This window comes from Papilio xuthus, unplaced genomic scaffold (genome assembly GCF_000836235.2).
Source record: "Papilio xuthus unplaced genomic scaffold, Pxut_1.1 DF827870.1, whole genome shotgun sequence".
Classification (NCBI taxonomy): Eukaryota; Metazoa; Arthropoda; class Insecta; order Lepidoptera; family Papilionidae; genus Papilio; species Papilio xuthus.
The window spans coordinates 1191515-1217439 of record NW_013530779.1 but is presented as its reverse complement, the minus strand read 5'-3'; the positions used below and the strand labels follow the sequence as shown (position 1 = coordinate 1217439).

The 25925-nt window shown below is 36.6% G+C and overlaps 1 protein-coding gene across 3 annotated transcripts in view; it reads left to right on the top strand.

Moving 5' to 3' along the window:
• ATPCL (ATP-citrate synthase) overlaps nt 1-25925 on the top strand; it is a 35511-nt gene that overhangs the window by 1984 nt on the left and 7602 nt on the right. The window contains exons 1-10 of one of the 3 annotated variants that reach the window (XM_013308621.1): nt 8725-8851; nt 17604-17720; nt 18984-19089; nt 19512-19697; nt 20343-20456; nt 21537-21616; nt 22232-22490; nt 23916-24128; nt 24678-24835; nt 25028-25190. In XM_013308621.1, the coding sequence (XP_013164075.1) occupies nt 17671-17720; nt 18984-19089; nt 19512-19697; nt 20343-20456; nt 21537-21616; nt 22232-22490; nt 23916-24128; nt 24678-24835; nt 25028-25190 (1329 nt within the window). In that variant the 5' untranslated portion in view covers nt 8725-8851; nt 17604-17670. Of the gene's footprint in view, nt 1-8724; nt 8852-8899; nt 8985-17603; nt 17721-18983; nt 19090-19511; nt 19698-20342; nt 20457-21536; nt 21617-22231; nt 22491-23915; nt 24129-24677; nt 24836-25027; nt 25191-25925 lie in introns of those variants that run through there. The other 2 variants (XM_013308624.1, XM_013308623.1) reach the window with 2 other exon arrangements.

Here is a 25925-nt window from a genome sequence, read left to right as displayed (position 1 = left end):
GCTAGTGAGCTGTCATAACTTAGTTTGACTTAGCCGTGTCAAAGTATAGTTTTTAAATTAACTATTTTCTGTTAGGGATCGTGTTGTCTGTCCCGTTCTCTAGAGGTCGTGGCGACATTGACGCGACATTGCCGAGGTCGCCGGGTTATCTGTCTGGGGTCGGCAGCGTTAAGGCACGCGCGGTACACGACCACTCTGTTACTGTGTGAACTTTTTTTTTATAATTTGACAATGAGTAATGTTTTGTTTTCTTAGTGGCCAGTTTGGAATGTTTTAGGGTTCGGTTATACTGAAGCGACAACTTAGAAAAATTATATATATAGTTTTTTCCTTAGTTTTTTTTGGTGTAACGGAAATAAAACGTAATTGCATTTGTATAATTTATTTTAATATTGTTTCATGTTTTTTTTTATATTCTTCTATACTTCGCTTCAGACTTTGCATTAATTTTACACATTTTTTTCTGTTTTGGAATTTATTTACAAATGTCGTGTACTGCCATCTTACGGAATTTTCTAGAACTTACCATGTTAATAATTGAAATTATAGAATCACGAAAGATGGCGCTTTCAAAAGTCGTCTATTTGTTTTAGGCATTTGTAGATGACACCTTAAAAAAATCTTACTAATATTATGAATGCTAATGTTTTAAGGCTGTATGGATCTTGCTGAAATTTGTCATAGACGTGGAACATAGTTTGGAAGAACACATATACTAGTTATTAAGTTTTTTGACTGCTGGTAAAAGTAAAAATTACAACATACAAAAAGACATGACATTTTTGACTTTGCCATGGCGGTGCTAGTGAGTTATAATTAATTTTGGATTATGTCCACCGGCTCAGATGTCCTTATCGGTCTATAGGATTGTTTTATGTCATATTCTATGCCTAACAAGGTTTTACATATTTTCTGACAGAACCAATCGCGACAAAATCGTTTCTCATCGGTTCAGATAACGTTTTCGCACTGGAATTATTATTTCTTATTGGACTTTGATACTTTGATGCACGTCTTTACGTTATCTGTTTTAAGGCTACCTTTATAAAGACACTATCTGTCGCCCGCGTATCTGTCCGTCTGGAATTGAAAAATAAACTTATTTGCCTATGTATTCTTGTATCGAGATTTATGCATCAGGATATACCTTCGCATTTATAATATTAGTAAGATATCTTTCTAATGTTATAAATGCAAATGTTTAGATGGATGTTTGTTTGACGGTATCTCCGGAACATCTGAACGGATTTTGATGAAATATGACATAGATATAGAATATAGTCTGGAAGATCACATAGGATACTAATTTTGTTTTTTTTTTTAATTTCGCGAGGACGTAGTCGCGGGCGACAACTTTTATACATAAAATATTCACTGAATGTTACTTACATATGAATATTTAAATTAAATATTGTAAGATATTGATAACAAATGTACATTATTATTATAAATTGAGCAATTATGTACATTATTATTAAAAAGTATAATGAAATAAACAATATCATGTAATACGAACAGTCGCCCGCGACCTTGTCAGCGCTGCATTGAAAAAAAAACTTAATTAGTAGCCTATGGAACAATTCCTGCCGTCGAGTTCCGTCATCGGACAACACGACAGACCGCCAGCTTCTATTCACCATCTCGATGGCGGTTTTAGCGAAATTTTATACAGAGGCGTTGTAGACTACGCTACGACTTGGGTCCTTTAAGAAGCCAGTGTATCACCATCTCAAAGGCAACTTATCAGCGGTTCCTCTGGTATTGGTGATGTCCATGGGCATGAACACTTCGGTGTTCCCGCTGCTCGTTTGCCCCCTAATCATGTAAAAAAATGTGTCAGTCCAGACTATTTTATTGAGATACGTTTAGCCGTTTTAGAGATACCTTCTAACAAACATTCATCTGTTTATTAATTTAACTTCTTACTAATATTATAAATGCGAATGTTTGAATGGATGGATGTTTGAAGATGTCTCCGGAACGGCTGCATAGATCTTGATGGAATTTGTTATACATATAGAACATAGGAAGAACACACGCTACTTAATTTTTAATTCCGCGCGGACGGTGTCGCGGGAGACAGCTAGAAATATATATAAAAAAAGCCGTTCTGTATCTTCAAACATACATCTAAACATTCGCATTTATAATATTAGTAATATTTACTTAGTGTTAAGTAATGTATTGCAAAATATATTATATTTTAATTATATAATCATCATTATATCGTTGTCTTCCATGACAATGGTATTTCGACATACGTAATTATATAAGGTTATTAAAATATCTATGTGCGTGTTAAAATCAATGTTTGTATGTGTGATCAGTATCAACAGACTATGATGAGACTTTGATAATGTATAATACGTCAATGTAAAATACTTTAATCTTCTTAATCAATATATATAAAAGAAAGTCGTGTTAGTTACATATTTATAACTCAAGAACGGCTTTACCGATATGCCTGAAAATTGGTGAGAGTAGCTTAGAGCCAGGAGACGGACATAGGATACTATTTATTCATTTGTTTTCGTATTCATGCCTTGAAGAGCTGCTTTTTATTTAACTTACTAATATTATAAATGCCAATGTTTAGATGGATGTGATGTGGATGGATGGGTGTTTAAAGATATCTCTAGAACGGCTGAACGGATCTCGATTAAATTTGGCATACGTATAGAACATAGTCTGAAAGAACACATTGGCTACACTAATTAAGTTTTTATATATACACGCGTACGGAGTGGCGAGCGACAGCTAGTTAATAATATAAATGCGAATGTTTAGATGTATGAATGTTTGTAAGGGTCTTCAAGAACGGCTGTATGGATTTCGTTTAAATTTGTCATAGATGTAGAACGTAGTCTGGAAGAAATAGCTTAAGAAGGCTAATAGATTTTGAGTTATCCTTCAAAAGCCGTAGGTAAAGTAGCTCGCTCTACCACTGTTAATTCCTTCTCAGTTTCAAACAATTCAACGGAATATTGTTTTTATTTTTTGTGTTAGATCATTTGTTAAGTATAGTTGCCTTTAAAAAAAACTTAAATTAATTGCTAGAAAAAAAGTAGACAAAGAATTGTGCACGTGTAAATACAAAAAAACACCTGTATATAAGCGGAGAATAGATGAACTAGCGGTTGCACGCGACTTCCAAATTACCATCAAAATCTGTCCACCCGTTCAAGAGATTACACGGAACAATGGTCTTGCGGACTGACATACAGTCAATAAAATTGGTTTATGTTATACGCTGGCTCAACGGATTTTGATTAAATTTGACACACATATAGAACATATAGAAGAGCATAAGAGTGTCGTTGGTTCAGGGGTCAAGCACTTGACTTGCAATCTGCAAATCCTGGGTTCGAATCCCCGTCATGTACCAATGTGTTTTTCCATTTCTGATTTACATATGTACATTTATCCGATGTTACGGTGAAGGAAAACATCGTGATGCTGCACATATGTGAGAAGTAATTCAAAGATATGTGTGAAGTCAACCAACCCGCACTTGGTCAGCGTGGTTGACTATGACCTAATTACATAACTTAGGGTAGGCTCCAAGCCCCTCGGTAGGGATGATGACGATGATAGAACGTAGTCTGGAAGAACACATAGACAGCTAGTGATGTAATGAAAAAAGCATACCAACACATTTCACCGGGTCAGAAAATTTTGTCAGACTGTACCCTTAAATTACAATTAATGCAATTGACGTAATTATTTATTGTTAACGTCATCGTGTTGTAATGAAAATCGACTTTCTATAATACTATGATATTGATTGTTTTGTTTTTATCTTTTTTTTTTTAATTCAATCGACTCATCTACATGATAAGGTATCATTTTGAACTTTCAATTTGCATTGTTATACGATTTTAGAGATAAACCGGTGTCTTATTAATATCTCTCTCTCTCTATCTAAACATTCGCATCTAAATATATTTTATATATAAAAGAAAGTGGTGTTAGTTACACTATTTATAACTCAAGAACGGCTTTACCGATATGCCTGAAAATTGGTGAGGAGGTAGCTTAGAGCCAGGAGACGGATATAGGATATTTATCTATCTATTTATTCATTTTTTTCGAATTTATACATCCATCTAAACATTCGCATTTATAATATTAGTAAGTTAAATAAAAAGCAACTCTTCAAGGCATAAATTCGAAAAAAAATGAATAAATAGTATCCTGTGTCCGTCTCCTTGCTCTAAGCTACCTCCTTATCAATTTTCAGGCATATCTGTAAAGCCGTTCTTGAGTTGTAAATAGTGTAACTAACACGACTTTCTTTTATATATATAGACGTACTATAATGCTTTGAATATAGGGTAACCGTACCAATAGTTGACAAGTGAACGGAACTTTGGCTTACACCTAACATTTATGTCAATGTGATTAGGAACACTAAGGTCAGATCTATGCAAGGTCTAGAAAGTTGCCTACTAATGTTAGCTGAAAGGTTGTAAGCTTTAACAGTGGTAGACACGAATTGGCCGGTTCGCAACGCAATACCACGACTACACAGAAGACGCGATTTAAATGGAAGCAATTCCAAATACAGTCTGATGAGTGTGCATCTCGGAGGCCTAATTTTAGGTCTTTTCGGAGTGGATTTTTTTTTGTTGAAAATATCAGATATTTTTGTAAATTTACTAATATTTCTTTTACTGTTCCAACTAAGCTCTAGGCTTGTGCTAGGATGTGGTTTACGACAATAGTCGAATGTCGGGATTCGAACCCCCGACCTCGTGATCGGAAATCCGTACCCTTAATCATTACGCTATTGAAGCTTCTTCTTTCTGGATGAGAGGATGCATGGGAAGGGAAAATGTTCTCTTTCTATACATCCCTCCATCAATTAAAGATAGGTCTATTTGCATCGGTTGCTTCGCTATTTCAGTTATTTCAGGCAACTAGCTCGTTTACAACCTTATGATATAAAAAAAGCATATAAACGCGAACAACGTACCGTTACGTCAATATGTATTGGATTATTTATTTGTGTACTGTAGTGAAAAGCATAAGTAGAGATTGAAAACCGTTTAATCAATAAACAATTGTATAAGTCGTTTCAATGTCAGGTCGGGAGGTCGGCACTTGGATGTACTCGAGCTATCTGTTATGATGGATGCTTCTAATCAATACAATTGACATTGTAAAGGTCATACGTAATATTCAATACAAGTTATTGCACGAAGGTTTCTTTTATATTATTAGGTTGTAAACGAGGAAGTGACCACTGCCCGTAGACAGCAATTGCAGATGCGTTGCCTACCTTTAATCAACGGGGTGGGGACACAGAAGAAGGCTGAAGAATCTCGACGGTTGACAATACACAACCGTGTGGTTTTTGCGAATCTTTCTTTTTTTCCAGAGAGGAATGCTTTATGCATACTCCGCGCCCCGGGGTGGACGCGGTAGTTATGTGGGATCCTCCTCCATAACGGAGACATATCCACTAAACCTCTCTGTTCCTCCAACGCCGCGGGCCACGGGCCCGCTTTCGCTCTCATCCGCGGCCAATCTTCCTGCCTCGCATAGTCGCGTTGTGGAACTGACTGTCATCGGCGGTATATCCAAACCGTTACGATTTAGGGTCCTTCAAGAAGAGAGCGTATCATCTTCTCAAAGACTGGCAACACATATGCTGTTCCTTTAGTATTGCAGATGTCTATAGGTGTTGAATACCTCGATGTTCCCGCTGCTCGTTTGCCTCCTTATTTTATATAAAAAAATGTTTCCCCTACGTCAAAGCCTTTCATTCGCTTTCTTCTTTATTCGAAGGAAATAAGGAAAGGGTTGGAAGGGAAAGAAGACTAAAATCAGGACTCCAAGCACCACTCTCATCAGATTGTATGCGGAATTGGTTCCAGTTGTAGCGTGTCTTCTGTGTAGTCATGGTAGTGCACAAGGCAAGGCACATTCTTGCACGATATGTTGTGCTGACGTCTACAAGTGTCAAGCGATTTTTGCTTTTACCGGTAGGATTTAATTTTATAAAAAGTTGACACCGTTACGACAATCTCAAGCGCATAATTAGATGATTCTAACATCATCAATTCTTTATACTTTTTGCTTTTATCTCTCTAATGAGTGTCTTGGCTGCCAGTTCCTCAATTTCTGCGTTTTTTTTTTAAATTAATCTTGTCTTCTTTAACGGGAAGGAGCGTCGGTGGCTCAGTGGTCAAGCACTTGACTTGCAATCTGCAGGTTCTGATTTCGATTCCCGCCATGTACCAATGTGTTTTTCCGATTTACATACGTACATTTATCCGACGTTCTTACGGTGAAGGAAAACATCGTGATGCAACCTGCACATATCTAAGAAGTAATTCAAAGATATGTGTGAAGTCAACCAACCCGCACTTGGCCAGCGTGGTTAGCCTAATAACCCTTAACTTAGGGTAGGCTCCGAGCCCCTCGGTGGGGACGTATAGTGAGCTGATGATGATGAATCTTGTCTTCTAATTAAAATAATCATTCGTAAATATTGGAAGGCATATAGTAACGTGAAAAGAAAATTATGTATCACTTTTGTAAGGAAATTACGCAAACAAATTAAGGTAAAAGACACAGTTAATGTCGTGCTACATATTTAACAAAATAACTCTATGATTCGTATTTTGAATAATGCGATTGGTCTATTTAATTTGTTGTTGTTCATTATTGATGCGAGCCACTTCCTGTTATTGAGTTTTTGTATTGGAATGAATCTGTGGTTACATCGAGCTATTTGCGGTATATTAACAAATTAACGTTATGCAATAAATGCTATAATTAAGTTTTGTAATTGTATATTATGGTAATTTTTAGGCGTATTAGCGATGACACAAATAGCTGTCGCCGCTCCGTTTGCGCGTAATAAAAAAAACTTACTAAGTAGCCTGAGTTCTTCCATATTAAAGAGACTGTTCTACGTATGCCAAATTACAACAAGATTCGTTGTGCGGTTCCTAAGATATTTTGTAACAAACACCACAAAAGAGGTGGAAATTTCACATGACTAATATGACTACTAACGTAATTGAAAATAGTATAGAACTTGTCACATATCTTGGTGGCTCAGAACATAGTATGATTTGCTGTGCAAAATACGCATATAAATCATTTGCTTTCTCTTTTCTTAGAACGATAATGAAAGAGACAAGTGTTTTTGTATAAGTATTTTAGTAAAATAGCATAAAGTACGTATGTTTATTTCATATTATTTTATACTAATATTATAAATGCGAATGTCTGGCTGAATGGATGGATGTTTGTTTGTTTGAAGGTATCTCAGGAACGGCTCAACGGATTTTGTTGCAATTTGGACACACATGTTGAACTTAGTCTGGAAGAACACATAGGCTACTTATTAATTTTTTTTAATTCCGCGCGGACGGAGTTGCGGGCGACACCTAGTATCACATAAAGTATGAACATAGTTCGTGCTGATGATAAGATGTAACTGTCAGAAGTGTGTGTCAGAAGTTTCATGCCTGTCACTAGATGTCGCATTTATTTGTTCACAGATAATAAAGTTTCAAATTATGTCATAAGTGACACCTGTCACTTGTAAAACAATAAGTGTAGGATTGACTGAGAAAATTAGCTGATCCGGTGGGCATAACTGTCAGAAATTACAATAGCTGATTAGTAAACCCCCTGCCAATGTTAAAAATATGTCACAAGTATATTGTCGTGTCTTTTTCCTTTTATGACATTTTCTTAGCCTCTTTATTATATTTCTATGTTATACATATTCTCTGTTAGCTCACACCACGATAGCAGCACCTCTCTGGGTCAGATACGTCAGTTTTCGGGTCTAAATTGCCGGATCAGCTATAAACTTTGAATCGCATACACTGATTAATAAATAGGTCCAAATAATCCTTAGAAGAACAGTAACTGTACGTTGACATATTAAATTTTGTAGTTAACAATTTGAGAAGCTATTACTAGTTCACTAAAGCTAGTTATATTTTGGAAGTGTACAGAAAAAAAATGTCGAATCTCTATTGTAAGCAATGATTTAAAGAACGCATTACGTACGCGACAGCAAAGGCCACTACAAATGTATATATTATCACTAATAGATATTTTGATAATTATTGTCTTGTCGTGCGGTAATGGTTACTTATTTGAATCACGAATATTGAATTACAGCTTTACGTGAAATACACATTATTGCAAATGTTATCATAGATTGTTGGCTGTCCCATTTTTTATATAAACGTAAATTTTTAATGACGCAAGAAATTGATGACTTTAACATAGCCAGCGATTACGCTCTAGTCCTGAAAGTATACCGGAATTCGATCAAAACACGTAACAGTAGACTTTATCTACACAAATAGACTATACGCTAAATTAGAAAATTCTAAAATTCTGATGTTTAAAAAGGTAGTGAAAACTAAAATGACGGAATATTTAGTGGACGAAAACTGTTGCTTCAACCCTACGTGAGTGGGATAAGTATAGGTTGATAATTAGAACAAAATTAATTCAATTTATCTCCCAATTTTAACAAAATAATTAAAAGGAATAAGGAATTTGACGATACTTTGATTACTTAATATGAACTTTGGATCAATACGAGGTATTTCGTTGTTTGTCCACTTTGCAATTCTTTTGGAATCGAGTGTTGTAGTGTAAGGTCGCGCCCGATAACGGTTCGCGCCTACAGGCTGAGGTAGGGGGGAGCTGATGTATGCGTGTGCGCATGAGTGACGTAGCCTCGTTCCGTTCAATTCAATCCAGTCTTCCGCCGGCAGCCGCACGAAGCGGACGTGTCGTTAAGTGATATCGAGACTCGATCGCGTTGGATTTCTCCATTGACTCGCACTACAGCGTTGCTGTTTAAGTGGTGAGCTAAGTTATTTTACAAACGAGAAAGTTGTTTCTGGTCAGCCCCTTTTACTTTCGAATACGTGGCTTATATGTATAAGTTAGAATAACGCGTGAATGTGATTATATTTTTATGTTTTTAATATTTAACGGTAAGTCAAAGTCACTTCTCTGAAACAGCTAGGTTTTGATGTTTTTTTTAGACTTTTTCATAAAAAGATTTAACATATCTGTTGTTAGTTTTTTTATTAATTAAATCTGTATTGTACCAACTATAATGTAGGTTTCCTGTTTTGTGACGTTTGTTGACGAACTTTAGGTTAATTTGAAATTCAAAACAATTAAAATATTCAAAGACGCTCCAACGGGTTCCATACGTTTAAAGATATTAATTTTCTTGTATTTTAGGGTAGACGGTAGAAAATGTCTATATACTAAGAGGAAAGATTTGTTTGTCTTCGGGACTGATGACCCTATTTGAAATATTGTGACATGGTCTTGGATGTGTTTTGAATTCGATGATTCTCAAAGTCCAGGATCCACTCAGATCCATTTAGATCCATCCATGCGTCCTAATTTAGTCCTCTTTCCCTTCCCACCCTTTTTCTTATAAGGAAAGGATGGGCGATGGAAGTGGATTTTCGGGATGAGAGGATGCATGGAAAGGGAAAATATTTTCTCTCTGTGCATCCTCTCCTCCGACGATTAAAGATAGGCAACGCAATTACGTATGTCTATGGGCAACGGTCACTTTGCTATTTGAGCGATTTCAGGTGGCTCGTTTGCCACCTTATGATATAAAAAAATCCATTTAAGTGTAAAATGGCGTAAAATTAAGTTGGGAGTATAATAATTTGAAGACTATACCAATGTTTTTTTCGATTTTCAATTTACATATGTACATTTATCCGACGTTCTTAAGGTGAAGGAAAACATCGTCATGTAACTTGCACATATCTGTGGAGAAATTCAAATGTGTGAAGTCAAACCGCATTGGTACAGCATTGACTATAGTCTAGTCACCTAACTTAAGGTAGGCTTGAGACCCTCAGTGGGGACGTATAGTGAGCTGATGATGTTGAATAAATTAAAAAGAAACAGTCGATCGAATAGTGTAAAATATTGAAAGTTGTCTATGAAAGAAAATGTTTGAGAATCTTCGTTGTAGGTAAAATAGTGTTTATAACTATTAACATAATAATAACAACCTCTATTTGACCTCTACTTTATCATTGGCTTACTTTTTTTCTCTTATTTTTTACTTTACGTTGGACTATGAACAGCTATTTTATTTAAATGATGTACTCGCCATAATTTGTCAATAATAATCTATATAAAAAAGATGAAAGATTTGATTGTTTGGGAACGTACCCATACTACGTGACCCTTTTAGGGAGTGTGGTGGAGTCCTTAAATACTAAGGTCAGTCACAGGAGCGAGGGGGTGGCTCAGATTTTAGTCACGTAATCGTTAGTTGTTTTTTTTTCATAATACATAATTCACTAGTAATTTTAAAATGCATGCAGTCTTATGCTATAAAGAAGAGTATGAGCCAATTTTTTTTTTCAAATTTTGCCTGTGAAATGATTGAAAATCATACTTATGAATTACTACGTAAAAACTAAGGTCGGGGGGTGTCTTGGCATGTACTACGAGTGGTCACCGATGGGTGGGAGGGGTCGAAAAAACTAAAAAAATAAGTCGCGTAGTATGGGTATGTTGCCTTTGTTTGCTATAAGGATCAGAAAGTACTAAACCAATTTGAAAAATTCTTTCCCTGCTATGAAGCTTCATAATCATTGGGTGCATAGAGTATATTTATAATATTATTGTTTGTTTTTTTTTAAATTTTGCTCTGACAAGGTCGTGGGTAAGCTATCTTACTAATATTATAAATGCGAAAGTTTATATCGATGGATGTTTGATAGGAGGTATATGAAGAACAGTTCAACGGATATCGATTAAATTTGGCATATACGTAGAAAATCATCGGGAAGAACACTTAGGCTATTAAGTTTTTTTTATGTCAAACGGGTTTGCTGGTGGTAGCCAGTCGTCAAACGGTAGCTCAGGGGTTAAGCAGTTGACTTGCTTGTCCTGGGTTCGAATTCTGCCATGTACCAATGTGTTTTTTTTTATATACATCCGATGTTCTTATATGCATATATCTGTGAATTAATTCGAAGATATGTGTGAAGTGTGTCTCCACTCGGCCAGCATTGACTATGACCTCCCGAGACTCTCAGTGGGCATGTATAGTTAGCTGATAAATCGGGTTTCTAAAGACTGTCGTGATCTGCAATCGAAACGTGTCAATACCATGTAACCCTCTTGTTTTAAAATAAATAACATATTATGTAATTTACATATATTAAACGTATACGTTTGTTGCAAATCATTTACCTTAACAAACAAGGAAAATTAAACTTCTTTAGTTGTTGAAAACCTCTTATAAATACTAATTTGAATTGCTCTATATTTCATTGATACTAACGGTCGCCAGTGACTCAGTCCACGTGGTTTACAAAAATTTGTAGCCTATGTGTTCTTCCAGACTATGTCCTAAATCTATGCTAAAATTCACCGCGATGTATACAGCCTTTCTGGACCTTCAAACAAACATCCATCCATCTAAACATTCGTATTTATAATATTCATCATCAGCGCACTATACGTCCCCACCAAGGGGCTCGGAGACTACCCCAAGTTAAGGGTGATTAGGCCATAGCCAACCATGCTGGCCAAGTGCGGGTTGGTTGACTTCACACATATCTTTGAATTTCTTCTCAGATATGTGCAGGTTGCATCACGATATTTTCCTTCACCGTAAGAACGTCGGACTAATGTACATATGTAAATCAGAAATGGAAAAACACATTGGTACATGGCGGGATTCGAACCCAGGATTTGCAGATTGCAAGTCAAGTGCTTGACCCCTGAGCCACCGACGCTCTTTATAATATTAGTAACATTTATTTTATACGGTCAAACAATAATCGAACCTTTAATTCAACGTTTTTTGTTTCTATTAGACTCAATTCTCAAGCTTTTTTTATACCTTTTATAATGCAGTCTATTCTTGAGTTTTTTTATATTCCTAGTAGGATTATAAATGCTGTGATACAAGAGTACTCCACTAATGATTTCAAGTTGACATGAAGTTGTTCTGCTTTCCGGTACCCACTTGACCTTCATACCAAAGTTGTAGCCTTTTGTGAAATCTAGGTTATGTAAGAGTTTTGAAGACCCTTGAATTTTTCTAAATATAAACATATTCCATAAACATGATGGTTTTGCGTAGAAAAAAAAACAAATTTTGAAAGTTTTGTTCCGTGTAATCTTTTGAACGGCTGGACATATTTTGTCGGGAGTTTAACTGGAAGGTAGGTGATGTACGCGGGCAGACGGTGCCGCGGACGAGAGCGAAAGCGTGCCCGTGGTCCCGTCCCGATGCTTTAGAGGAACAGAGGGGTTTAGTGGGTATGCCTCCGCTATGAAGGAGAATCCCACATAACTACCGCGTCCCCCCCGGGGCGCGGAGTATGCATAAGCATTCCCCTCTGAAAAAAAAAGATGTACGCGGGCATGTTATAGGTTACATTATTAATTCTGCGCTGGTGAAGTCGGTGGCGAATGCTAGTGTGAATCGATAGTTCCAACCCATATTTTGTGCCCATGTTTGGTAGTCGGAAACATGTTTTTATGATTTATAACTCTAAGTTCCATCTTCGAAAAAATTATTAAATTCTTGCCATACCTTAAATAAAACCTGTTCTGGGAATTAATAAATGTATTAAAAGATTCAATCGTTAGTAAGGCTTGTGGTTTGCTGCGAGCGCAATTTTTACTTTGGTCTAATTATTTCTATACTAAAATATTAAAATAATATTCAAATGCTTTTATTTATGTAACTATATTTTATAACTAGTTGTCGCCCGGAATTCCGTCCGCTTGGAATTAAAAAAAAAATTGTAGCCTATTTGTTTTTCCAAGCGAAATTTCATTAAGATCCGTTGAGCCGTTAAACATACATCCTAACATTTGCATTTATAATATTAAGTTAGCTATGACTTCAATTTATTTCGCAATTTGCATGAAAAAAAAAAGTCAATTATCGTGATTGCCGCTATGTATGGAATTTGACGTGCCTCTGTTAATTTCTAGCTGTTATATCTATTTTCTTCAAATAGAATGTATTTACGACAATATGTTGCAACTGTTTTACAGTGTAGGTACGGTACGGTGTGATTCCGCAGCGTCTTATACGAAATTACGAGCCTCTATAAAGTTTGAATAGTAATGTACCGAATGAATTAATCATAAACGCCGGTTTGCCTAAGACGACCTGGTTTCAAATGAAAGGATATATCCATTGAATACGAAATATCCGCTTTCGTATATAATTGCCTTTTGTTATATATTAAAAACAAATAACTGAAATTTATTATTATAAGGAGTCCCTTTATACAAGGTTCCGAAGATACTGGCAGCGTTCCCCCTTTGAATAGCTGTACTAATTCTTCTAAGAGCGTCGGTGGTTCAGGGGTGAAGCACTTGACTTGCAATCTGCAGGTCCTGGGTTCGAATCCCGCCTTGTACTGTGTTTTTCCATTTCCGATTTACATATGTACATTTATATGACGTTCATACGGTGAAGGAAAACATCGTGATTCTGCACATATCTGAGAAGAAATTCAAAAAATATGTGTGAAGTCAACCAACCCGCATTGGGCCAGTGTGGTTGACTATGGCCTAGTCACCCTGTATTTAGAGGTAGGCTCCGAGCCCCTCAGTGCGGACGCATAGTGAGCTGACGATGACTAATTCTTTGTCCGATGTAGCTGCCAGCTCTTCGGTCTCCTGTGATGTCGAATATTTTTTGGATATTTCCTTAAAAAACCTTAAAGCGCTAGAACCTCACGGACCAAGGGACTTCTTTCAATAATGTATTTGAGTTAATTATTCGTTTTTAATATTTTATTTAATATCATAGATTTAAAACTCATTGCCTTTTGTTATAATTATAAAGAAACTAATTTAAAACGGCTACATTTACGCAGTACTGTGTTTGTAGCAGCCGTTGTACTCAATTTTGCAACTTTTCGCGAGAAGCAGTCAGTTGAATTCGCCAAAATTGTTATTGCCCATAGACATCTGCATTTGCAGATGCGTTGCCTACTTTTAATGGACAGATGAAGGGACTTACAGAGGACATTTCCCCTTCCTAAACGTCCCTTTTACCAAAATCGTGTGTTGCGTTTTGACAATGGTAACTCTGGTCCTGTTACTTCTATGTAGCTGGATATATGGATAGGTTATAAGCCGTAGTTTTTGTTCCTATTTGATTTCCTCCATTTTGGCGCAGACGTTAATTATTTGGTTGAAGTGTTGTAAACTCAAACTAATAATATAAGTAAATATCAGTAAATTTAACAGGTGAGTTTAAGTCGTTAAGTTAAAAAAATTCCATTCTAATTATATATTAAGTTATTATAGTGTTTTGACCTTTATTTACTTTGAACTTTGATGATTTTTTGTAAATTAACATATTTTATTTTCGTAACCATATATGACGACTTTACGAAGTTAACGTTTTTACTTAACAGAGTTTTTGTGGGTATTTATTTAAATAATTCTGCTATGATGTACATTAGTCTGACGGTTAAACTCAACATCTAACCATTATTAAGCTTATATTAAAACGGCTAAACACTCACGTATTTACGTCCGGTGGCGGCACCGATTAGTTTGGAGCCCGCCCTTCATCGGGTTGAGTGGTATTGGTATTCGCGTACGCGGCCCTCAGCTCACTCTCCCCGATGGGCTCGAAACTAGTCGGTGCCACCGGATGAATATACGTCAGTGTTTTAGCCGTTTTTATATAAGTTTATTATAATGTCTCACGGAAGTTTGAATAATTTAATAATCTAACCATTATTGTTTATCTTAAATTAACATTTTAAATGCTATTAAACGAAAATGTAATTTATCGAGTATGATTGATCCATTATTGTATTCTCTAGGAAAGTAATAAAAATAATCGAATCAATCTTGATGTTCGATAAAGATTTGCGGGTCGCAGGTCGTGAGCAAATCAAATAGAGTGGGTATGTTGTTCAGTTAGAGCAAGTGAACGAAATAACGCCATCTATGGGTTTTAAACTTTAACCCTTTATAAGTTACAGACGATATTTTCTCCATTATGATTTTTATTTTTTTACCAAAGAAGTTCGTACTGTGCATAGAACCTTTTTACAGTGATTTTCATAAAATATAAAATTAGATTTTTGTTATAAGTAAAAATATTTTTTTTGTAATTAATATTAACAGTTGATGTTTTTAAAGTTTTTTATTTGAAATACTATCAAAAATAAATTATTGTATATAAGTACAGTAATAGAATAAATCAGGCGCGTGAAGAGCATACAATTGAGAATAGAATCTGACCGGTGGAGGAAATATATTTCCCACAATAGAAATATATATACTAGCTGTTGCCCGCGACTCCGTCCGCGTGGATATAAAAATAAGTTAAATAAAAAGCACCTCTTCGAGGCATAAATTCGAAAAAGAATAAATAGTATCCTATGTCCGTCTCCTGGCTCTAAGCTACCTCCTCACCAATTTTCAGTCATATCGGTAAAGCCGTTCTTGAGTTATAAATAGTGTAACTAACACCACTTTCTTTTATACATGTTTTTACTTTTATTAATACCCTTAACCATTATCAATTTTATTCCACTGTCCACTCCTTATAACCGTTAAAGGGTTAAAACAAAACTGTTTATTTTGTATCTCGCGATCCGATCATTTCGTGATTCATGAATCAACTACATTGATCAGATCATTTGTGATCGATGCTTCTAATCAGGATTATATTTTAATATTTTATTTAGACAAAAAAAAAACATCAAAACATGTATTTAGTAGATAAGCTATAATCAATATGTAACGTTTATTCACGTATTGTTTACCTAATTAGTCATTATTAAAAACATTTAGCACAGATAAGATAAGAATAAGATTATGACTAGATCAGTATTAATCTTATTTCTTACTAAAATTATAAATGCGAATATATAGATTTTTTTTATATCATAAGGTGGCAAACGAGCCATCTGAAATCGCTGAAATAGCGAAGTGACCGTCGCCCATAGACATACGCAATTGCATATGCGTTGCCTACCTTTAATCGACGGAGAAGAGGATGCACAGAAAGAAAATATTTTCCCTTCCCGTGCATCCTCTCATCCGGAACGTCCACTTCCACTTCCCATCCTATCCTTATAAGGAAAAGGGTGGGAAGGGAAAGAGGACTAAATTAGGCCTCCGGGACGCACACTCATCAGACGAAACGCGGAATTGCTTCCACTTGACGCCTGTCTTCTGTATGGTCGTGGTATTTCACCGGGCGAGCCGGGACAATTCGTGCGAAGATGTTAAAGCGGGCTCTACCACTGTTAACTAATAATGTTTAATAGATGAATGTACTTAACGTATCGTGCGGAAATCCGGCATAATTGTATCATCTGCATATAATACAGTCAGGAAGAACACAGAGTCGCAGGAGAGTATTTAGAAAAAACCGGGAAATTTCTTTTCGGTATCAATAAATTGACTTATTGGTTTTTTATACAGACAATAAGATTATGTTTTATGCCAGTTGCCAGTGACATTATTTACACTAGCTGGCCGTTTAAATAATTACATTTGTAAAATCTCGTTTTGCCCCACACTTGTTGTTAAGCCGTTTTGGCGGGAGTGACGCGTCGAAGGTGAGATCACGCGATGGCGCGCCATGCTGTCGACCAATGGCGTCGCAGCGCGCGCTCGTACGGTCCTGTGTTCGCGAATTAAGCGATAGAAATTATTATTAAAAAAATCATAGATACATTATAGAAATTATGCTCTCTTATAAGATTTAATAGTAATCTTTTTTTTATTTTGTTTTGTTTTTTTTTATTTGGCTAATTGTAATTGTACTGATAATGAATTATAATCTATGACAGTCCATTGTATTTTAATCTATGACAATAATTAATTATTTTTTTATAGGTTATATGATAATTAGTTTTGTTTAATAGCAATTGTTTATGTGAATAACGAAAAAAAACTTGACATGAAGTGTTTTTTCTGTGATTTTCTTTCTACGTATGTAAAAAAAAACTTGCAAAAGATTGTTATTTTATCTATAGCCTCGATTTACTAGAATGCTTAACAATATTTTGATATCAGTTAATATGAATCTGACTATACCGGTATAAACGTGAATATTATAGAAGAAAAAAGTACGAGAAACTTTATTTTAAGATCACGATTCCTTATCAAAGTACGAGTATTTAGTTATTACTAATTAGAATCCTTTGACGCGAATGACGCGCTTTCGTTACAAAGTCTAATGTTAGAATGATTAGTGAGGGGACATAAACGTTGATATTTTAGTAAGGCTAGTGTTGCGACACACCGGCACTGTGTCGGATTTTCTTCCTAACAGTATTAAATGTAGACAGAAAAAAAGTCTTGAAAGTTAATATAGTTTTCGTAAAATTTTATATTTTTACGACAAAATATTCTCTTAGTAAGTAACCCATGTGTTCTTCCAGACTATGTTCTACATCTATGCCAAATTTTATCGATATCCGTTGAACCGATTTAGAGATACCTTCTAATATCCATCCATCTACACATCCAAACTTAACTTGCTATAATATTAGTAAAAGATAAAAGTAAAATTAGTATATTAGTAAGATTTATAGTATTTTTTTTTTCAGGTAACACCAAAGGCTATCACGGTCGAGACTGCCAACCCCAACACGAGCCGATCCGCGGTGATACAAGATGGCGTCCAAAGCCATTTACGAGGCGACCGGCAAAGACCTTATAACCAGGTGAGAGGTGAATATCACCGAGTCGGTAAAATCATTAAACAAAAGGTTTTCAAAAGAAAAAAGTAATAAAGCAAATTTAAAAAAAAAACGCAGTTTATTTATTTAAATAAGTAAATGACACTGCAAAAAAGAGTGTTGCCAGTCTGTAGATGTATATTCTAGTAAAAAAAAATTGTCTGTCTGTGTGAGGGGACATAAACGTTGACATTTTTGTAAGGCTAGTGTTGCGACACATCGGCACTGTGTTGGATTTTCTTCCTAACAATATAATCATTACTCTTTTGAGTGATTTGATAAAAATATATTGTTATAACTCAATAGTCAGTGGAAATATACGTAGTGACTGTCTTAAGGTGCGTTTCCACGGACATTTACTTCGCACTTCAGAGAGATTCCTTTGATGTAGCTATTGCAAAATTTACATCACTTTATCTAACCTACTTAGATAAAGTTTTTACATGTCAAGATTAAATTTATCATCGCTCTACCGGAAGAAAATCTAACCGTGGATTTCTGAGACTAAAGTCTCTTTATATCGTCATCTCTGTTGTTTTCAACAAAATAGAGTTGATATGTTTCTTTAATATGCTATCGACTATAATTTAGGGAACATACCCATACTATGTGACCAATTTTTACAGTTTTTTCGACCCCTCCCCCTCCTCGGTGACCACTCGTAGTACAAGCCAAGACCCCCCTCTCCCACAGGCAAAAATTAAAAAAAAAATTGGCTCATACTCTTCTTTTACACGAATACTTAAATTACTAGTGAATTATTTATTATGAAAAAGAACTAACGACTACGTGATAAAAACCTGCCCCCCCCAGCTCCTGTGACTGACCGTAGTATTTTAAAGACTCCGCTCCCCTCCCCGCCCTTAACGGGTCACGTAATATGGGTACGTTCCCTGATGAGCGCCTGTACAAAAACCGATAGAATAATCAATTGGCATAATAAACAAAGTGTTCCTATAAGGGTTCCGTTTTTTTCCTATGAGGTACGGAACCTTAGGGTCCTTCAAGAAGTGAGCCTATCACCACCTCAAAGGCCGGCAACGCATCTGCGGTGCGGATGTCCATGGGCGTCGTTGAACACCTGTGTGTTCCCGCTGCTCGTTTCCCCCCTTCTGTTATAAAAAAAAGCCTTAAAAATGTCAAAACTCTCCTCAAATCGTATTTTAATTTTTTGAAATGTCCCGTCCACGCATATGCGCGATTTTCAAGGTGGTATTAAGTTTTCAATATTTTAAATAATCTTTTCAGGCACATAGGGTCAGGTACTGCATTAGTACCATGTAGGTTCGCTGTCTTCGAGGAAAGCACCGTCTGGGAAGACGAAATCGGAAAAAATCCATGGCTCACCAAAGAGGTAATCAAATAATTAAATCAACCTCTTTACACACGTACTTGCGTATATAAAAAAACTTCTAGAATATGTTCTACATCTGTGCCAAATTTCATCAAGATACGTTTAGCCGTTCCGGAGATACCTTCTAATAAATATCCATCCATCTGAACATTCATAATATTAGTAAGATTATAAAATGGTTTTCAAGCGGCCGGTAAATAGCGAAGCAACCGCTGTCCATAGAGAACCACAATTGCAGGAGCGTTGCCTATCTTCAGTCCACGTCTCCTTCATCAAATCTTCTTCCCATCCTTTCCTTATAAGAAAAGGTTAGGAAGGGAAAGAGTCAAATTAGGCCTGCGGTACACTCATCAGATTGTACGCAGAATTGCTTCCACTTAGTCGATAAATCGATGTAATATTTAACTTTTTAACCATTCCAGTCTTTAGTGGTGAAGCCGGATCAATTGATAAAGCGTCGAGGCAAACTGGGTCTTGTCGGTGTCAACAAGAGTGCGGCTGATGTACGCCGCTGGTTGGCAGAGCATGCAGGCAAGGAACAACAAGTTGGCGCAGCTCTTGGCAAACTAAGGAGATTTGTTGTCGAACCATTTGTCAAACATGACGCGGTGAGTAACTTATGTTGGCTTACATGTGACCTACTTGCTACCAACCCGCACTGGGCCAGCATTGACTATGACCTAGTCACCATAACTTGGGGTAGACTATTACAGATGCTTTTAATAGCCAAAGAAAGGGACGCACAGAAAGAGGATGTATCCCCTTTCTATGCGTCCTACCACCGTAAAAATTTCCCCTTCCGTTCCTTCCAGCACATCCTCCAGCACATTTATCAAATATGAAATTGCTTTTTTTTATATCATAAGGAAGGAGAAATAGCGAAGCGACCGTTGTCCATAGACATACGCAATCGCGTATGCGTTGCCTACCTTTAATCGACGGAGGAGAGGATGCACAGACAGAAAATATTTTCCCTTTCCATGCATCCTCTCATCCGGAAAGTTCACTTCCACTTCCCATCCTTACCTTGTAAGACAAAGGGTAAGAAGGCAAAGAGGACTAAATTAGTCCTCCGGGACGCACACTCATCACACTGTACGCGGAATTGCTTCCACTTGACGCCTGTCTTCTGTGTGGTCGTGATATTTCACCGGGCGAGCCGGGACAATTCTTGCGAAGATGTTAAATCTCGCTCTACCACTGTTAAATACTTCTGTTACCTTGACGTCTGTATTTTTGTTTGTATGTTTCAGAACGAGGAAATGTACCTATGCATTCAGTCTGGCCGGCGATCTGACACCATCTTGTTCCATCACCAAGGAGGTGTAGATGTTGGAGATGTGGATGCACTGGCTCTTAGATTAGAGGTAATTATACCAATAGCTTAGTGGTTAAATACTGATATACAATATGATTGTCGGTTCGAATACAACCATTCGATTACTAGACTTATCATTAAGATTAGCTTAGTTTAATTTTTACAATGAATAATAGTACATTTTATAAAAATTTAAATATAAAAACAATTTAAAAACAAGTTTTATATAAAAGAGCGAATAAATTTAATTAAAAGAGAGAAATTGAACTTATTTAAAATAAGCGTCAATAGCCTAATGGTAAAGGGTACGGATTTCCGATCACGAGGTCGGGAGTTCGAATCCTGACATTCGACTATTGTCGTGAACCATATCCTAGCACAAGCATAGAGCTTAGTTGGAATGGTAAAAGAAATATTTATAAATTTACAAAAAAAAATCTTCTATAATATGTAAAAAAATAAATTAAAGAAGTTAAAATTAAAAAAAAAGATAAGCTTCTCGTAAAGACGATTCAAACGAGTCCAAACTCGATAGGGTTGTGTTATTGCATTGCGTAGTTCCTATGACCACCTTCCACTTCCATCATCAGATCACCGCCATGTCATCATAATATTGCAAAATTTCAACTCAATCAGTAATCGGGAAGTGGATTTAATTTGCAAGATATGATGACAAGGAGATTAATAATTTAGGAAACTCTGGTCTAGTTAAATAGACTTTATATGAAGTTATGAGTTCGAATTTATTCAACACTAGCTGTCGCCCGCGATTCCGTCCGCAGAGTATTAAAAAAAACTTTATAAGTTGTCTATGTGTTCTTCCAGACTATGTTCTATATGTATGCCAAATTTCATCAAGATCTGATCAGCCGTTCTAGAGATATCTTCCTTCAAACATCCATCCATCTAAACATTCCCATTTATGACATACTAGCTGTCGCCCGTGACTCCATTCGCGCAGAATTAAAAAAAATATTAGTAATCTATGTGTTCTTCCAGACTATATTCTATATGCATAACAAATTTCATCAAGATCCATGCAGCTGTTCCGGAGATATCTTCTAACAAACATACATCTAAACATTCGCATTTATAATATTAGTAAGATTTCTTTTTTTTTAAATTCCAGGTTCCCGTTGACACTTTTCCTACTGGTGAGGAAGTTGACACACAATTGCTCAAGAATGTCAAATCAACTTCTGTTAGAAGGTAATTATAGACAAACAAGCTGTTGCTGAGTGTCGGTGGCTCAGTAGTCACGCACTTGACTTGCAATCTGCAGGTCCTGGGTTCGAATCCCGCCATGTACCAATGTGATTTACATATGTACATTTATCCTATGTTCTTACGGTGAAGGAAAACATCGTGAACATATCTGAGAAAGTCAAAGATATGTGTGAAGTCAACCTGCACTTGACCAGCATTGACTATGACCTAGTCACATAACTTAGGATAGGCTCCGAGCACCTCAGTGGGGACTTATAGTGAGCTGATGATGATAGCTGTTGCCTGCAACTCTCCGCAGGATTTAAACTTAGTAGCCTATGTATTCAAAGTTCAGATCCATTCAGCCGTTCTGGAGATATCTTGTGACTTTCAAACATATGCATGTATACGCTGACGCCCGCGGTTTTGTCTGCGCGGAATTTAAAAAAAAACATAATAAGTAGCCTAGGATATAATGTGGAAGAACATATAGACTACTAATTATGGTTTTTAATCCCACGCGGACGGAGTCGCAGGCGACAGCTAGTTTGAATTGTCTAATTTTTTATAGTAGTCCTTTTTTATTGAAATCACTTGTTATTTTTTTTTTATTTTCAGAATAATAACAACATTCATTCTATCCCTCTACAAAGTATACGTGGATTTACATTTCACTTATATGGAGATCAATCCAATCGTGGTGACAGGTGACAGGATTTATCTGCTAGATCTAGCCGCGAAACTGGACCAGACTGCCGACTTTATATGCGCTAAACACTGGGGAGAGGTGACATTCCCACCTCCTTTCGGAAGAGATGCCTACCCCGAAGAGGCTCACATCGCTGACCTGGATGCTAAGAGTGGAGCCAGTTTGAAGGTAATTTTATTGACTACATGCCTCCCTACTCTGTGTGCATTAAAAAAACCTAATAAGTAGTGTATGTGTTCTTCCAGACTATGTTCTATATGTATGACAAATTTCAACAAGATCTGTTGATTTGTTCCGGAGATATCTTGTAACAAACATCCATCTAAACATTCGCATTTATAATATACTAGCTGTCAGCCGTGACTACGTCCGCGTGCAATAAAAAAGAACTTAGTAGTCTATGTGTTCTTCCAGACTATGTTCTATATGTATGACAAATTTTATCTAGATCTGTTGAGTTGGTCCGGAGATACTATCTAACAAACATCCATCTAACCATTCGCATTTATAATATACTAGCTGTCAGCCGTGACTACGTCCGCGTGCAATAAAAAAGAACTTAGTAGTCTATGTGTTCTTCCAGACTATGTTCTATATGTATGACAAATTTCAACAAGATCTGTTGATTTGTTCCGGAGATATCTTCTAACAAACATCCATCTAAACATTCGCATTTATAATATACTAGCTGTCAGCCGTGACTACGTCCGCGTGCAATAAAAAAGAACTTAGTAGTCTATGTGTTCTTCCAGACTATGTTCTATATGTATGACAAATTTCAACAAAATCAGTTGAGTTGGTCCGGAGATAACTTCATACATCCATCCATCTAAACATTCCCATTTATAATATAAGTAAGGTAATTTTATATTTTAAAGGGACCGCGATTTTCTTGCTATAGTTATTTATTTAAATATGTCTCGTTAACTTAAATTTCTCGCTTATAGAGGTTCCTCTCTGAGTTTCTCGCTTATAGAGGTTTCTCACTTATTCAGATTCGACATTAAGAGATATTAAATGCAGGTGTCCAAATTGTAAATAGACTTTGAATTTTTTTTTATTCAAGGCATACGTTAACAAGTAAAGAGGTCACTTAAATTCGCCAAAATAGCGAAGTGACTGCTACCTATAGATACGTATAGACTGAGGAGAGAACGCATAGAAAGACATTTTCAATTCCTATGCATCCTTTTATTTTCTTTGCTGTTTAAAGTACATATAATCAAATATTTTTATAGAAAATTAAATAAATTAAAATTGAGTGTCGGTGGGTTAGGGGTTAAATCACTTGTTCTGGGTTCGAATCCCGCTATGTACCAATGTGTTTTTCCATTTACATATGTACATTTATTCGACGTTCTTTCGATGAAGGAAAACATCGTGATGCTGCACATATCTGAGAAGAAATTCAAAGATATGTGTGGAGTCAACCCGTACTTGGCCAGCGTGGTTGACTATAGCATAGTCACCCCTAACTTAGTGTAGGCTCCGAGCCCCTCAGTGGGGACGTATAGTGAGCTGATGATGATAATAAATGTTTTTAAATTTGCTTAATATGTTACTAAATCAGAATGAATTGTTCTGTTTTTATAGCTGACAGTGCTGAACAAATCCGGTCGCATCTGGACCATGGTGGCTGGAGGGGGCGCGTCTGTCGCGTACAGTGACACTGTATGCGCTCTGGGCGGTGCGGGAGAGCTGGCCAACTACGGCGAGTACTCCGGCGCGCCCACAGAGGCGCAGACCGCGGACTACGCTAGGACAATCTTCAGTCTTATGTGCAGGGAGAAACATCCCGACGGCAAGGTTAGTTTTTAAACTCACTAAAGTAACTCTTACCCGAGTTTCTCGCTTATGAAGGTTCACTCTCCCACTCGAGTTTCTCGCTTATGAAGGTTCACTCTCCCACTCGAGTTTCTCGCTTATGAAGATTCTCGCTCTCAACCGACTTTCTCACTTATAGAGGTTTCTGTCTTATCTGAGTTTCTCGCTTATGGAGGTTCGCTCTAATTTGAGTTTCTCGCTTGTGAAGGTTTTGTCTCTTATCCGAGTTTCTCGCTTATGGAGGTTTCGCTCTCACCCGAGTTTCTCGCTTATAGAGGTTTCTGTCTCATCCGAGTTTCTCGCTTATGGAAGTTCTCACTTTCACCCGAGTTTATTGCTTTATTCGCACGAAGGAGTATCTTTAAATTAGTTTTAATATTTTATTTTCAATTTACGTTGTAGTTATTACTTACTAGCAGCTATCTATTAAAGGGCCAGCTATGACCTAGTCATCTACTTATGGTGGGCTCCGAATCTCAGTGGGGACTGTGAGCTGATGATGATGATGTTATAGTGCCCGTATTGTACCAGGTGCTGATCATCGGCGGTGGTATAGCTAATTTCACGAATGTGGCGGACACCTTCCGCGGCATCATCAGCGCTATTGAGACATACAAGGATGCTCTCCTCCAGTACAATGTCACAATATTTGTGAGAAGAGGAGGTCCTAATTATCAGGAAGGACTCAGGTTAGTTACAGATTTTCAGTTGAGGATTTTAATTTCCTACCCGTTTAAATGACATTTTTTTTTGTTTAACTCATTATTATAGGAAAAAATCTTTATGAAATTTATTGTTAAAAAGCTGAAGCTGACAGGGATATGTTTTATACACAATTTTTAGTCTCAGAAACCTACGATTAATCTTTCTTATATACATAGACAAATGCGCGAAGTGGGTCAACGTCTCCGCATACCTCTATACGTGTTCGGACCAGAAAGCAACATGACGGCGATAGTTGGCCTGGCGCTGGGACATTCACCTATACCTGCAGACCATCAGCTGGACTACGCGCCTAAACAACTGCCCAAACCCAAACCTGTGGTGTGTATAATACAGAGAACTAGCTATCGCCCGCGACTACATCCACAAAGTAAAAAAATAAGTCTATGTGTTTTGCTAGATTATGTTCTACATCTATGCCAAATTTCAGCGAGATCCATGCAATAGTTCTGGAGATAACTTCTAACAAACATCTAAACATTCGCATTTATAATATTTACCGTGGGTTTCTGACACATTTGTCATCTTTGACACAACAGACATAACAAATGTTGGATTCAGAAACCCACGGTAAGTGAAAAAGATTTTTAAACCTACAATAAAATTTACCTAAGGGTTATAATTTTTGAATACGGAGAATTGGATTTGCTTTCACTTTGAAGTGTAGAGTTATGGTCTGTACAGACAGACCAGGGGCATAAAAAATATTTTTTATCGAATTTCTTTTGGTTATTAAATATTTTACAAATTCATCTATTTTTAATTTTTGTTTACAAACTTTAAACTAAAAGTTAAAAATGTGTACATATATTAGAGGAAGTTTGAAAGTAGCGCCAGTGATCGAGAAATTAAGGAGTAAAAGATTAGCGTGGTTTGGACATGTTATGCGGGATTTAATGTGGATGGCTACAAAGGTAGGGGAAGACCAAAAACAGTATGAAAGAGGATATGCGTAAGAAGGGGGTAGACTCGGATATGACGGCTGATAGAGATGTATGGAGGAGTAGTACATACTGTGCCGACCCTCAATAGGGATAAGGGCAGGATGATGATGTT